Consider the following 13978-nt stretch of genomic DNA (forward strand, 5'->3'; position numbering starts at 1 on the left):
TCCTCCCTCCTTTTTTTTTCTCTCTTTCTGCCCATCACTCTGCCTGTTCTCCATCTCCCTCTGGTGCTCCCCTCCCCCTTTCTTTCTCCCTAGGCCTCCCGTCCAATGATCCTTTCCCTTCTCCAGCTCTGTATCCCTTTGCCAATCACCTTTCCGGCTCTCAGCTTCACCCCACTCCCTCCGGTCTTGTCTTATCATTTTGCATTTTCCCCTCCCCCTGCTACTTTCAAATCTCTTACTATCTTTCCTTTCAGTTAGTCCTGACGAAGGGTCTCGGCCCGAAACGTCGACAGTGCTTCTCCTTATAGATGCTGCCTGGCCTGCTGTGTTCCACCAGCATTTTGTGTGTGTTGCTTGAATTTCCAGCAACTGCAGATTTCCTCGTGTTTGTATTTTTTAAAATAGGTTTGGATATTTTAGAATGTCATAGTCAAAGTCCATGACGTTATGTGTTGAGGCTTTGCTATCTTTCAAAGTTCTTTGCTGCTACCTCCTGGGCAGGTTTAGTTCCAGATTATTGGTAGCTTTGTGCAAGGCCCTGTCATCATTCTAGATTAAGGCAGTAAATCGAAAATGACAAATCTGGCAAATGCAAGTGTGCACTTACCTCATGGGTCAGCAACGAGCATGGTGGCTCATCATTGACAAGAGGTTCTGGGCAAGTATTGTACGGTAATTACACCTTTAAAATAGCAGGGTTGTTTGTAGGTAGGGATTATTATTTCACACTTTTAAATTCTGAAGATAAATGCAACAAGTACAGTCCCAACTTCAGTATCTCAAAGTTATTGAAGATTGTAAAGCCATTGGTATGCAAAATTCATTGATTCATTGAAGATTGTAAAGCAATTAGTATGCAAAACGTGAAAATGTGAAAATTCATTGATGATATGGTTTCTAAACCAACAGTCATTATTAGAGAAACCAAAGCCTTGTATGGGCACAGTGGTTTTTATGATTCACAGAAATTATTAAACATTATATATTGTATACTTGATGTTATGTAATAAGCTGTCCACTTATACTAGATGGACAGTCTATTATATTAACATCAAGTATACAATTAATAATGTTTAATAATTTCTATGAATCATAAATACCACTGCGTATTTGTTCATTGTTTCAAAGTTTCATTGTACTTTAAGCTTACATCAGAAGGCAGAATGTGTGACCAAGCACTCAGAAAACTTACTTGTATTTATGAAATAGGTTTATGTGCATTACACCAGAGTTCCTTCAACAGAGGAGGATGTGGTGGGAAGAGCACAAACAATCTCATGCCTTTAAATTGTTCTGGTTCTAACTTCAGCTCTAAGTTCCCATTATTTTAAAGTTCTATAGGTACTTCGGTAGACAAACTATTGCACTAAGATCAAATGTACAAACAGAAGAATAATTTCATTTGGGAGAGAGAGAGCATCCAGGAAATGATCTGCCTGAAAGATCAGAGTGTAAGCAGTTCTGTGGCGATTCTAAGACGTGAGTGACATGGAAAACATTAGGAGGTTTCACAGAGTTTCAATAAAAAAAATCTCAATTTAGACAGCTTTTTTATCCAATAACCTTTTGAATTCAAACTAAATATGTATACCCTTGTTGGTCATCTGAAATTTCAATGCAAGTTAGGCTCTTGGAGATCATATTTTATTTTCCTAGGTAGTTTATTTTCTTTTAAGAAAAGATAACATAATACTTTAGAAACTTAGATTTCAGAGATAGCTACGTGAATGATAAGTGGACAGTCTATTACATTAATATCAAGTATACAATTTATGATGTTTAATAATTTCCATGAATCATAAATACCATTATGCATTTGTTTATTAGTGTTGGAGCAATTTAATATACACACCTTGCATTTGCCCAACAAAATCTCTCTGAGGAGATTTGGAATGCTATCTAAAACACTCAAAAATTTCAATAGATGTACCATGGAGAGCATGTTGACTGGCTGCATCAATGTCTGGTATGGGGGTGGGGGGTGTTACTGCACAGGATCATAGTGAGCTGCAAAGAGTTGTAAAATTAGACAGCTCCATCATGGGCAATAGCCTCTGTAGTGTCTAAGACATCTTCAAGGAGTGGTGCCTCAAAAAGGGGGCATCCAGCATTACGGACACCCACCACCCAGGACATGCCCTCTTTTCTTTGTTCCAATCAGGAAGGAGGTACAGAAGCCTAAGGGCACACACTCAACGATTCAGGAACAGCTTCTTTCTCTCTGCCATGTGATTTCTGAATGAACATTGAAACCATGAACACTACCTCTCTACATTTTTATTTCTGTTTTTGCACTTTTTATTTAATTTAACTATCTGATATACATATACATACAAGACCAAGGAGATGGTGGTGGACTTTAGGAGATCTAGGCCTCATATGGAGCCAGTGATCATTAATGGAGAATGTGTGGAGCAGGTTAAGACCTACAAGTATCTGGGAGTACAGTTAGACGAGAAGCTAGACTGGACTGCCAACACAGATGCCTTGTGCAGGAAGGCACAGAGTCGACTGTACTTCCTTAGAAGGTTGGCGTCATTCAATGTCTGTAGTGAGATGCTGAAGATGTTCTATAGGTCAGTTGTGGAGAGTGCCCTCTTCTTTGTGGTGGCGTGTTGGGGAGGAAGCATTAAGAAGAGGGACGCCTCACGTCTTAATAAGCTGGTAAGGAAGGCGGGCTCTGTCGTGGGCAAAGTACTGGAGAGTTTAACATCGGTAGCTGAGCGAAGGGCGCTGAGTAGGCTACGGTCAATTATGGAAAACTCTGAACATCCTCTACATAGCACCATCCAGAGACAGAGAAGCAGTTTCAGCGACAGGTTACTATCGATGCAATGCTCCTCAGACAGGATGAAGAGGTCAATACTCCCCAATGCCATTAGGCTTTACAATTCAACCGCCAGGACTTAAGAACTTTTTAAAAGCTATTATTAATGCTGTTTGAGATAGTGATTTAGATGCATATCATATTTTTTTACTGAGTTAAGTATTGTATGTTATTAGTTTTGCTACAACAAGTGTATGGGACATTGGAAAAAAAGTTGAATTTCCCCATGGGGATGAATAAAGTATCTATCTATCTATCTATCTATTTACTGTAATTCAGTTTTTTTCCTATAGTATCATGCATCACATTGTACCGCTGCTGCAAGGTTAACACATTTCATGACACATGCCAGTGATATTAAACCTGATGCTGATTCTGCTTCTGAACATCATGAAAATGAATGCGTCTCCGGGTACCTGAAATGGAACTTCAGTGTACTCATTTAAAGTCAGATCAATTGGCCATGGAAACATATTGTATGTGCAATGTTTACAGTATTAAGTTTCATCTATCCAAATGGCTTTTAATTAAAAAAAAGTAAATATATTGTATGAGAAACCAGAGTTAGTGGGTTGACAGGGCAGTTGATGTACTGTAGCAGCAACCAGTGGGAATTTGTGACGTTTAGTGATCTCTAACAATGACACTTCTAGTAGGAGCTGACATCTTGATGAACTTCTGCTCAGGGTTATTGAGCTGGAATCTAAGAGTAGATATTATGGAGCAGACATCAGGATGGGGAAAAGTTACCTGAAGAATTTGATCAAGGAGACAATGACATGCTCCCTTGGTTAAAGTAGTGGCTGGATGTGGGTAGATTTTCAACTAAGGTTGGGATATAAATGTTGCATAAATTTAGTCACTTATTAAGGATACACTTTCTGAGTTCCACAGTTCCCGTGGAGGTGCTGAATTGTGTAATGAGTGGGGGCAGTCAGGACATTCTGCACGCCACAGTTTCTGAGGAAACATGGGATTGTGTAGTGGGAGAGAGATTTCAAAAGAAACAACCTACGGCAGACGGGACACTCTGTGTACCACAGCTTCAGAGAAGATTTTGGAATGTGTGCAACTAGGCACTTAGCAAGGTCCAATAAAAAAGTTAGTTTAAGCAGAAGGGCCATTGTGGGATTCACCATAGTACAGTATGTGGGAGCAGGAGTAAAGGGTGAGGAGTTCAGGCTTTTGCTCATGGAGGTGTCGGTATAGAGAGGCAGAGGCTATAGGTAGATTGTTTCATTTAATGTTTCTTTATTTCTTTTCTATGCACAATTAGAATAGTGGGGATGCCAGGCAGGATAGTGCAATGCTCCTCTAGCGGGATGACATCCAGTGTCCCTGACAACTACATCTACAATAAATGCACCCACCTACAGCTTCTTTCACACCGTGTCAAGGAATTGGAGCTGGAGATGAATGGCTAAGCGGTCAAGGGGCTGATCAACAGGGCATATAGGGAAGTAGTTACATCCAAGGTGAAACACATATAGTAGGTAATTAGGTGACTGCCAGAAGAGGGAAAGAGGATAGGCAGCTATTGGAGGGTATCCCGTGGCTGTTCCCCTCAACAACAGGTACACCACTTTGGGTGCTGTTGGGGGTGGGGGGGTGGGGGGAAGGCAGAGACCAAACAGAAGCAAGTCAGAGTGGTCAGATCTCTGGTTCTGTAGCTCAGAAGGAAAGGAGGGTGAAGAAGTGAGCTGCAGTGATAAGGGATTCATAGGTTAGGGGATAGATATGAGGTTCGGGGAACAAGAATGAGACTCCTGGATCGTATGTTGTCTCCTGGATGTTAGGATCAGGGTCATCTTGAATCGACTCCACAGTATTCTTAAGTAGGAGGGTGAGTAGCCAGAGATTATCGTCCATGTGGGTACCTATAACATGGGTGGCAGGGGTGATGAAGTCCTGCAAAGTGAGTTCAAGGAGATAGGTGCTCAATTAAAGAACAGGACCTCCAGGGTTGTAATCTCAGGATTGCTATCTGTGCCACCTGCTAGTGAGGCCAGAAAGAGGAAGATCATAGCACTTAACATGTGGCTATGGAGATGTTGCAGAAGGGAGGGCTTCAGATTTTAGGATCACTGGGTTCTCTGCAGGTAAAATGGGATCTGTACAGAAGGGATGGTTTGCACCTGAACTGCGAGGGAACTAATATCCTTGCTGGAAGGTTGACAGTGCTACATTGGGGGGTGGGGATGAGGGGATTTAAACTAGAGTTGCAGAACTGGAGTGAACTCTGGGAACCAGAGTGCCAGAACGAATAGTGGAGTGGTTGTGGGGAAAGACTCGTTAAGCCTACATACAAAGTCAGGAATTAAAAGATTGAGTATGGTGAGATTAATGTTCTGAGTTGTGTATCTTTTAACGCATGGCGTATTGTAGAAAAGATGGATGACCTTAGAGCATGGATCATCACGTGGAATTATGACATTGCAGTCCATTGGTGAAACTTGGTTGTAGGAGGGGCAGGACTGGCAACTCAATGCTCCAGAGTTCCATTGCTTTAGATGTGATAGAGCGGGAGGGATTAAGGGATAGGGATGGCATTACTAGTCAGGGAAAATGTCAGGGCAGTGCTCGGACAGGGCAGACTGGAGAGCTATCTATTGAGGCTATATAGGTGGAACTGAGGAATAAAAAAGGGATGACCACATGAATGGGATTATATTATAGACCACCCAACAGTCTGTAGGATTTAGAGGAGCAAATTTGTAGAGAGATTGCAGACCATTGCAAGAAACATAAGGTTATGATAATAGGTGATTTTAAATTTGGACTTCCATACTTCAAAAGGACTGGATGGGACAGTTTGTCAAATGTTTCAGGAAAGTTTCCTTAATCAGTACACTGAGGTCCCAACTAGAGAGAGTGCGATACTAGATTTCCTATTAGTAGATGAGACAGGACAGGTGACAGACATTTGGGCAGGGGAACACTTTGTACTTAGTGATGATAATTATTTTGAAACTAATGCCAATAGTTCCAAGATAATTATGGAGAAGGATAGGTATGGTCCTTGGGTTGAAATACTAAACTTGTTAATGGCCAATTCTGATGGATCTGGCAAGTCTTGGTTAGGACAGGTTGTTTTCTGGCAAAGATTCACTTGGTAACAGGAAGGCCTTCAAAGGTGAAATTGTGAGAGTACAGAGTTTGTATGTTTCTGTCAGAATAAAAGGCAAGGATAACAGGTGTTCAGGAGATATTAAGGCCCTGGTTAAGAAAAAGAAAGAGGTACACAACAGGTATAGGCTGGTAGGAACAAATTAAGTAGTTGAGGAGTATAAGAAATGCAAGACAACACTTAAGAAGGAAATCATGAAGACTAAAAAAAGGCATGAGGTCCTCTAGCAGACATGAAGAAAGAGCTTCCACAGATATATTAAGAACAAAAAGGTAGCAAGGAACAAAATTGTTCCTCTGGAAGATCAGAGCAACTGTCATGGAGCTGAAAGGTATGGAGGAGTTTCTTTTTGCATCTGTATTTACTCAGAAGATGGACACAGAGTCTTTAGAAGTGGGACAAAGCATTAATGAGGTTATGGACCATACACAGATTACAAAGGAGGAGGTGTTTACTGTCTTGAGTACAATTAGGGTGGATATAACTGCAGGGCCTGACAAGATATTACCTTGGACCCTGTCATCAGTAATGGGAAAACTACTGGGAGATTTTTTTAAGAGACCGGTTATATAAGTATTTGGATTGATAGAGGCTGATTAAGGATAGTCAACATGGCTTTGTACGTGGTAAGTCATGTCTAACCAATCTTATAAAGTTCTTCAAAGAAGTTATTAGTAAAGTTGATGAAAGCAAGGCAGTGGTTGGACTTGGACTACGTGGACTTGACAAGGTCCCGCAAGGGAGGTTGGTCAAGAAGTTTCAGTGCTTGGCATTGAAGATGAGGTAATATATTGGACTGGACATTGACTTCATTGGAGAAGCCAGAGAGTGGTAGTAGATAGCTTCCTCTCTGACTGGACACCTGTGACTAGTGGTGGTGTGCCACAGGGATTGGTGCTGGGTCCGTTGTTGTTTGTCATCTATATCAATGATCTGAGTGATAATATGATAAATTGGATTAGCAAATTTGCTGATGATACCAAGACAGGGGAAATAAAGGACAACGAGGAAGACTATCAAAGCTTGCAGTAGGATCTGGACCAGCTGAAAAAATGGGCTGAAAAATGGCAGATGGAATTTAATGCAGACAAGTGTGAGGTGTTGCACTTTAGGAGGACAAACCAGGATAAGGCTTGCATGGAGAGTGGAATGGGAATTGAGTGTGGTAGAACAAAGAGATTTGAGAATACAGATCCATAATTCCATGAAAGTGGGGTCACAGGCAGATAGGGTCATAAAGAAAGCTTTTGGCACATTGGCCTTCATAAATCAAAGTATTGAGTACAGGGGTTGTGATGTTATGTTGAAGTTATATAAAACATTGGGGACTTAAATCGTCATTTAAATTAAATTGGGAAAAGTAAATTCAAAGAACTTTCTCCTGATGTTGATCATTTAAAATATTATTTTCCACTATTTTAAATATATTCTTCTAATGCAATTTATTACAGTAAGAATCCCCCTCAAGTTTTAAGGAGAGATTAAATTATGCTGTCAAGTTAACTTTAGTTACTACCAAATGATCCTCTGTAATTGTCCAACTTTTAATGAGCATGACAGAATTTTCTCCTCTTGGAGGCAAATGTGTGTGGGGGGGGCACATTAGGCTCTCTATATATACTCTCTCTAGCAGCAAGTTATGAGCACCATGGTAACTTAGAAATTAGCATGACACTAATACTGCTCGGGGCATCGGAGTTTGGAGCTCACTCCTGGCATCCTCTGTAAAGAGTCTGCCCGTCCTCCCCATGTAATGTGTGTGTTTCTTCCGGATGCTCTGGTTTCCTCCCTCAGTCTAAAGATGTGCCAGTTAGTAGGTAAGTGGTTATTGTAAATTGTCCCGTGATCAGGCTAAGGGTTAAATCAGTGAGTTGTTAGCGTCATGTCTCAAAGGGCTGGAAGGGCTGAATTTGCGCTGTAATTCTAAATAAATAAATGAACAAACGCACAGTGATACTTATAATTCTAGGAAGGGCTAATTATTAAGCATTTTTGGAGCACATATAAATTCAGCATTCAATTATTTTCCACTGAACCAAAGCTTGTAATACCTGTTTTCTTTCATTAGACAAAAGCTGTGCAGCCAGAATCTAAATATCAAATAATTGATGCACTCTATTTCTGGTGTGCATCCCCTTTAATGCTACTTTAATTTACCAATGCAAAAATTCCAATAGGAAAATCTTACTTTTGTGCAGTTTCATGATGGTATATGCCATTGCAGAAAGGACTTTCTCTCCTTCCAGAATGTAGATATCCCATAATCGGAGTGTGAGTGTAAATGGTGTCTGACAATTAAAAAAAAATAATCAACTATCTCCAAAAACATAATCATTCTGAAACAATATTCTACTGTTTGATTGAGAGATACAATCACTTCAGCTGCAGACTTAAGCAAGCTACTTAGCTGAGAAAATTATAGATCATTATAAATAAACCAAATGTGCCTTGGTATGAAGAACTGAAACCGGTATGTATTGTGTATAATGTGATTGGAATCACTGTCACAACTAATTGTTTAACTTAAGACTACCATACAAACTCTTATAAAAATTTGACATCCTATTCAAATATAGTTTCAGAAAGTTGCACATTAAATCTGTCCATACACTGTACGTTTATTCAATAAATCCAGTTTCTCAATGCCATTACCAAAATGTGACTTCTGGAAATGATACCTTGTGATCCACTCTATTGTACTACTTCAGCTTCTATACTTTTACTTAGGAATTATTTAGGACAAATTTTAGAAATGCAGTTTAGACCATTAAATAATTTGACCATTCAAATCAGGAGCAGAAGTAGACAGCATGGCCACTAGAGCCTGTTCTATCTTCTAATAAGATTATGATTGATCTCATTTTCATACTTCTTACTCCAAAGACTCACAAACCTTTGGGAGAAAGAATTTTGCTTATCTGAAATGGTAACAACTTTTTAATAGTCACCCCTAGTTTTAGATTTTGCCACACGAGGAACACCTCCTTTTCATTGATTCTGTCAACATCCCTCAGGACTGGATTTTTTTCAATCATGTCTACTTTCACTTTTCTAAACACAAGCTACAAGTATAGCTAGTTCAATTTTTTTCATAAGACAACCCATCCATTTTAGCTATCAATCCTGGCAACCTTCTCTGAGTGGGTTTCAATACATTTACCTTTTACCTTAAGTAAGGAGACCAAGAAGGTACATAGTATTCCAGATCTGGTCCACAATTTCCATATAACCAAACATTTTCTTTGCTTTTGCCTCACATTTGGAATCTTCACAAAGAATCTAATAAATTTATCAAATATATATTGGATTTTGAAAGCTACTGATTCGCATAATGAAGTTTTACCAGTTAATCTGTTTGCCTTCTTTCATCAGATACTGAGGCATTTAACAAAGCCACGTAAATCTCTTATATTTGCAATTTAAGTCTTGCTCCTGATTTCAGTTGACTCTCTCCCACATATTATGAAGCTCCGAAGCATTGTTCTATGCTCATGTTATAAAAAACTTACTCTTTCTATAAAGCACTGCAGAAACCATTTGGTGGTGTATATTCCTGTAGACATCTGTTCTTTGTCCTGTAATATAAAAGTTACAACATAAACAAGGAAACTAGTATACCTGCTATTCTGTGTTGGAACAAATGGAAAACAATTCTCAAATAATTAACAAAATCTGCTTTTATTTTAGGAGAGATTAAAGAAAATACAAGTAACATTAATAATATGAACTAGTCTTTGAAATGAAAACATTGTGCTGATTAGTACGTATACTCATACATGTAACGATAAAATGCCTCCAAATGATGATTTATTTATTTATTGATATACAGTGCAGAACAGGCCCTTCCAGCCCTTCAAACCATTCTGTTCAGCAACCCTGATTTAACCCTAGCCTAATCACAGGACATTTTACAAAGTCCAATTAACCTATTAACCAGCAACACACACAAAATACTGGTAGAACACAGCAGGCTCGGCAGCATCTATAGGGAGAAGCGATGTCGACGTTGCGGGCCGAGACCCTTCGTCAGGACTCAATCGCTTCTCCCTATAGATGCTGCCTAGACTGCTGTGTTCTACCAGCATCTTGTGTGTGTTGCTGGTTGAATTTCCAGCATCTGCAGATTTCCTCATGTTTAACCTATCAACCAGTACGTCTTTGGACTGAGGGAGGAAACCAGGGCACCCAGAGGAAAATCACGCGGTTACAGGCAGAATGTAGAAGCTCCTTACAGACAACAATGGGAAAATATGACACATCTATATTATTAAATAAATTATTTGAACAATTCCAAATTTCATGCATTTTTTTTTTACAAAAAGTAAATTTTGAATTGGAATTATAACCATATAACAATTACAGCACGGAAACAGGCCAACTCTGCCCTTCTAGTCCGTGCCAAATGCTTACTCTCACCTAGTCCCACTGGCCCACACTCAGCACATAACCCTCCATTCCTTTCCTGTCCATATACTTATCCAATTTTACTTTAAATGACAATACCGAACCTGCCTCTACCACTTCTACTGGAAGCTCGGTCCACACAGCTACCACTCTCTGAGTAAAGAAATTCCCCCTCTTGTTACCCTTAAACTTTTGACCACTCTCAACTCATGTCCTCTTGTTTGAATCTCCCCTACTCTCAATGAAAAAAGCCCATCCACGTCAAGTCTATCTAACCCCCTCATAATTTTAAATACCTCTATCAAGTCCCCCCTCAACCTTCTACGCTCCAAAGAATAAAGACCTAACTTGTTCAACCTTTCCCTGTAACTTAGCTGCTGAAACCCAGGTAACATTCTAGTAAATCTTCTCTCTACTCTCTCTATTTTGTTGACATCTTTCCTATAATTCGGTGACCAGAACTGTACACAATACTCCAAATTCGGCCTTACCAATGCCTTGTACAATTTTAACATTACATCCCAACTCCTATACTCAATGCACTGAATATAAAGGCCAACATGCTAAAAGCTTTCTTCACCACCATATCCACAAGAGATTCCACCTTCAGGGAACTATGCACCATTATTGTTAGATCACTCTGTTCTGATGCATTCTTCAATGCCCTACCATTCACCATGTATGTCCTATTTGGATTATTTCTACCAAAATGTAGCACCTCACACTTATCAGCATTAAACTCCATCTGCCATCGTTCAGCCCACTCTTCTAACTGGCCTAAATCTCTCTGCAAGCTTTGAAAACCTACTTCATTATCCACAATGCCACCTACCTTAGTATCATCTGCATACTTACTAATCCAATTTACCACCCCATCATCCAGATCATTAATGTATATGACAAACAACATTGGACCCAGTACAGATCCCTGAGGCACACCACTAGTCACCAGCCGCCAACCTGACAAACAGCTATCCACCACTACTCTCTGGCATCTCCCATCCAGCCACTGTTGAATCCATTTTACTACTTCAATATTAATGCCTAACAATTGAACCTTCCTAACTAACCTTCTGTGCGGAACCTTGTCAAAGGCCTTACTGAAGTCCATATAGACAACATCCACTGCTTTACCCTCGTCAACTTTCCTCGTAACCTCTTCAAAAAATTCAATAAGATTTGTCAAACATGACCTTCCACGCACAAATCCATGCTGACTGTTCCTAATCAGACCCTGTCTATCCAGATAATTATATATACCATCTCTAAGAATACTTTCCATTAATTTACCCACCACTGACGTCAAACTGACAGGCCTATAATTGCTAGGTTTACTCTTGGAACCCTTTTTAAACAATGGAACCACATGAGCAATACGCCAATCCTCCAGCACCATCTCTGTTTCTAATGACATTTGAAATATTTCTGTCAGAGCCCCTGCTATTTCTACAGTAACTCCCTCAAGGTACTAGGGAATATCCTGTCAGGACCTGGAGATTTATCCACTTTTATATTCTTTAAAAGCGCCAGTACTTCCTCCTCTTTAATAGCTTCCATAACTTCCCTACTTGTTTCCCTTACCTTACACAACTCAATATCCTTCTCCTTAGTGAATACCGAAGAAAAGAAATCGTTCAAAATCTCCCCCATCTCTTTCGGCTCCACACATAGCTGTCCACTCTGATTCTCTAAGCAACCAATTTTATCCCTCACTATCCTTTTGCTATTAATATAACTGTAGAAACCCTTTGGATTTATTTTCACCTTACTTGCCAAAGCAACCTCGTATCTTTTAGCTTTTCTAATTTCTTTCTTAAGATTCTTCTTACATTCTTTATATTCCTCGAGCACCGCATTTACTCCATGCTGCCTATATTTATTGTAGATATCTCTATTTTTCCTAACCAAGTTTCCAATATCCCTTGAAAACCATGGGTCTCTCAAACTTTTAACCTTTCCTTTCAACCTAACAGGAACATAAATATTCTGTACCCTCAAAATTTCACCTTTAAATGACCTCTATTTCTCTATTACATCCTTCCCATAAAACATATTGTCCCAATCCACTCCTTCTAATTCCTTTCGCATCTCCTCAAAGTTAGCCTTTCTCCAATCAAAAATCTCAACCCTGGGTCCAGTCCTATCCTTCTCCATAATTATACTGAAACTAATGGCATTGTGATCATTGGACCCGAAGTGCTCCCCAATACATACCTCTGTCACCTGACATATTTCATTCCCTAACAGAAGATCCAACACTGCCTAACTATCCTGCACACATTTTACAAACTCCAAACCATCCATCCCTTTTACAGTATGGGCTTCCCAGTCTATATGTGGAAAAGTAAAATCTCCCACAATCACAACCCTGTGCTTACTACAAATATCTGCTATCTCCTTTCAAATTTGCTCCTCCAATTCTCACTCCCCATTAGGTGGTCTATAATACACCCCTATAAGTGTTACTACACCTTTCACATTCCTCAATTCCACCCAACTAGTCTCCCTAGACGAGCCCTCTAATCTATCCTGCCAGAGCACCGCAGCAATATTTTCTCTGACAAGCAACGCAACACCTCCCCCTCTTGTCCCTCCAATTCTATCACACCTGAAGCAACGAAATCCAGGAATATTTAGTTGCCAATCACACCCCTCCTGCAACCATGTTTCACTAATAGCTACAACATCATATTTCCAGGTATCAATCCATGCTCTAAGCTCTTCCACCTTTCTTACAATGCTCCTAGAATTAAAATAAATGCATTTAAGAAATTCTCCACCTCTTCCTCTCTGTTTATCTCTAACAGTACAAAGAACTTTACTGTCTTCTTTTTCTTCCTTCTCCCATTCATCTGTTCCTGCACTCTGATTCCCTTCCCCCCTTGTATCTAGTTTAAATCCACTGTAGCTTCTCTAGCAAACCTACCTGCAAGAATATTTGTCCCCCTCCAGTTCAGATGTAAACCGTCCTGCCGGAACAGGTCCCACCTTCCCTGGAAAACTGCCTAATTATCTATAAATCTGAAGCCCTCCCTCCTGCACCATGTCTTCAGCCACGTGTTGATCTGCACTATCTTACCACTTCTAAATCCACCTGCATGTGGCACTGGTAGCAATCCTGAGATTGCTATCCTGGAGGTCCTGTCCTTTAACTTGGCACCTAGCTCCCTAAACTCACCTTTCAGGACCTCCTCACTCTTCCTACCTACATCATTGGTCCCTACATGGACCATGACATCCGGCTGCTCACCCTCCCTCGAGAATACTGAGAACTCGATCCGAGATATCGCGGACCCTGGCACCAGGGAGGCAACAGACCATCTGGGATTCCCGATCTATTCCACAGAACCTCCTATCTGTCCCCCTAACTATCACTACTACTCTCCTCTTTTCCCTCCTTCCCTTCTGAACTGAGGGTCCAGTCCCGGTGCCAGAGACGCAACCACTGCAACTTGTCCCTGGTAGGTCGTTCCCACCAACAGTATCCAAAACGGTATACTTATTGTTGATGGGAACAGCCACAGGGGTGCTCTGCTCTTCCTGTCTATTCCCCTTCCCTCTCCTGACAGTCGCCCAACTACCTGTCTCCTGACTCCTAGAGGTGACTATCTCCCTGAAAC

General features: G+C 40.4%; 1 protein-coding gene across 2 annotated transcripts in view; it reads right to left on the reverse strand.

The window, feature by feature from the left end:
• LOC140729619 (uncharacterized) overlaps window positions 1-13978 on the reverse strand; it is a 207573-nt gene that overhangs the window by 52980 nt on the left and 140615 nt on the right. For both annotated transcript variants that reach the window (XR_012099371.1, XM_073049583.1), the window contains 2 exons: window positions 9464-9529; window positions 8143-8242 (listed from right to left, as the gene is read on the reverse strand). Coding sequence is in view for 1 of the 2 variants with exons in the window: in XM_073049583.1 (XP_072905684.1) it covers window positions 8143-8242; window positions 9464-9529 (166 nt within the window). In the remaining variant the exon portion in view is untranslated. The remainder of the gene's footprint in view (window positions 1-8142; window positions 8243-9463; window positions 9530-13978) is intronic.

The sequence above is a fragment of the Hemitrygon akajei genome, chromosome 6 (assembly GCF_048418815.1).
Source record: "Hemitrygon akajei chromosome 6, sHemAka1.3, whole genome shotgun sequence".
Taxonomy (NCBI): Eukaryota; Metazoa; Chordata; class Chondrichthyes; order Myliobatiformes; family Dasyatidae; genus Hemitrygon; species Hemitrygon akajei.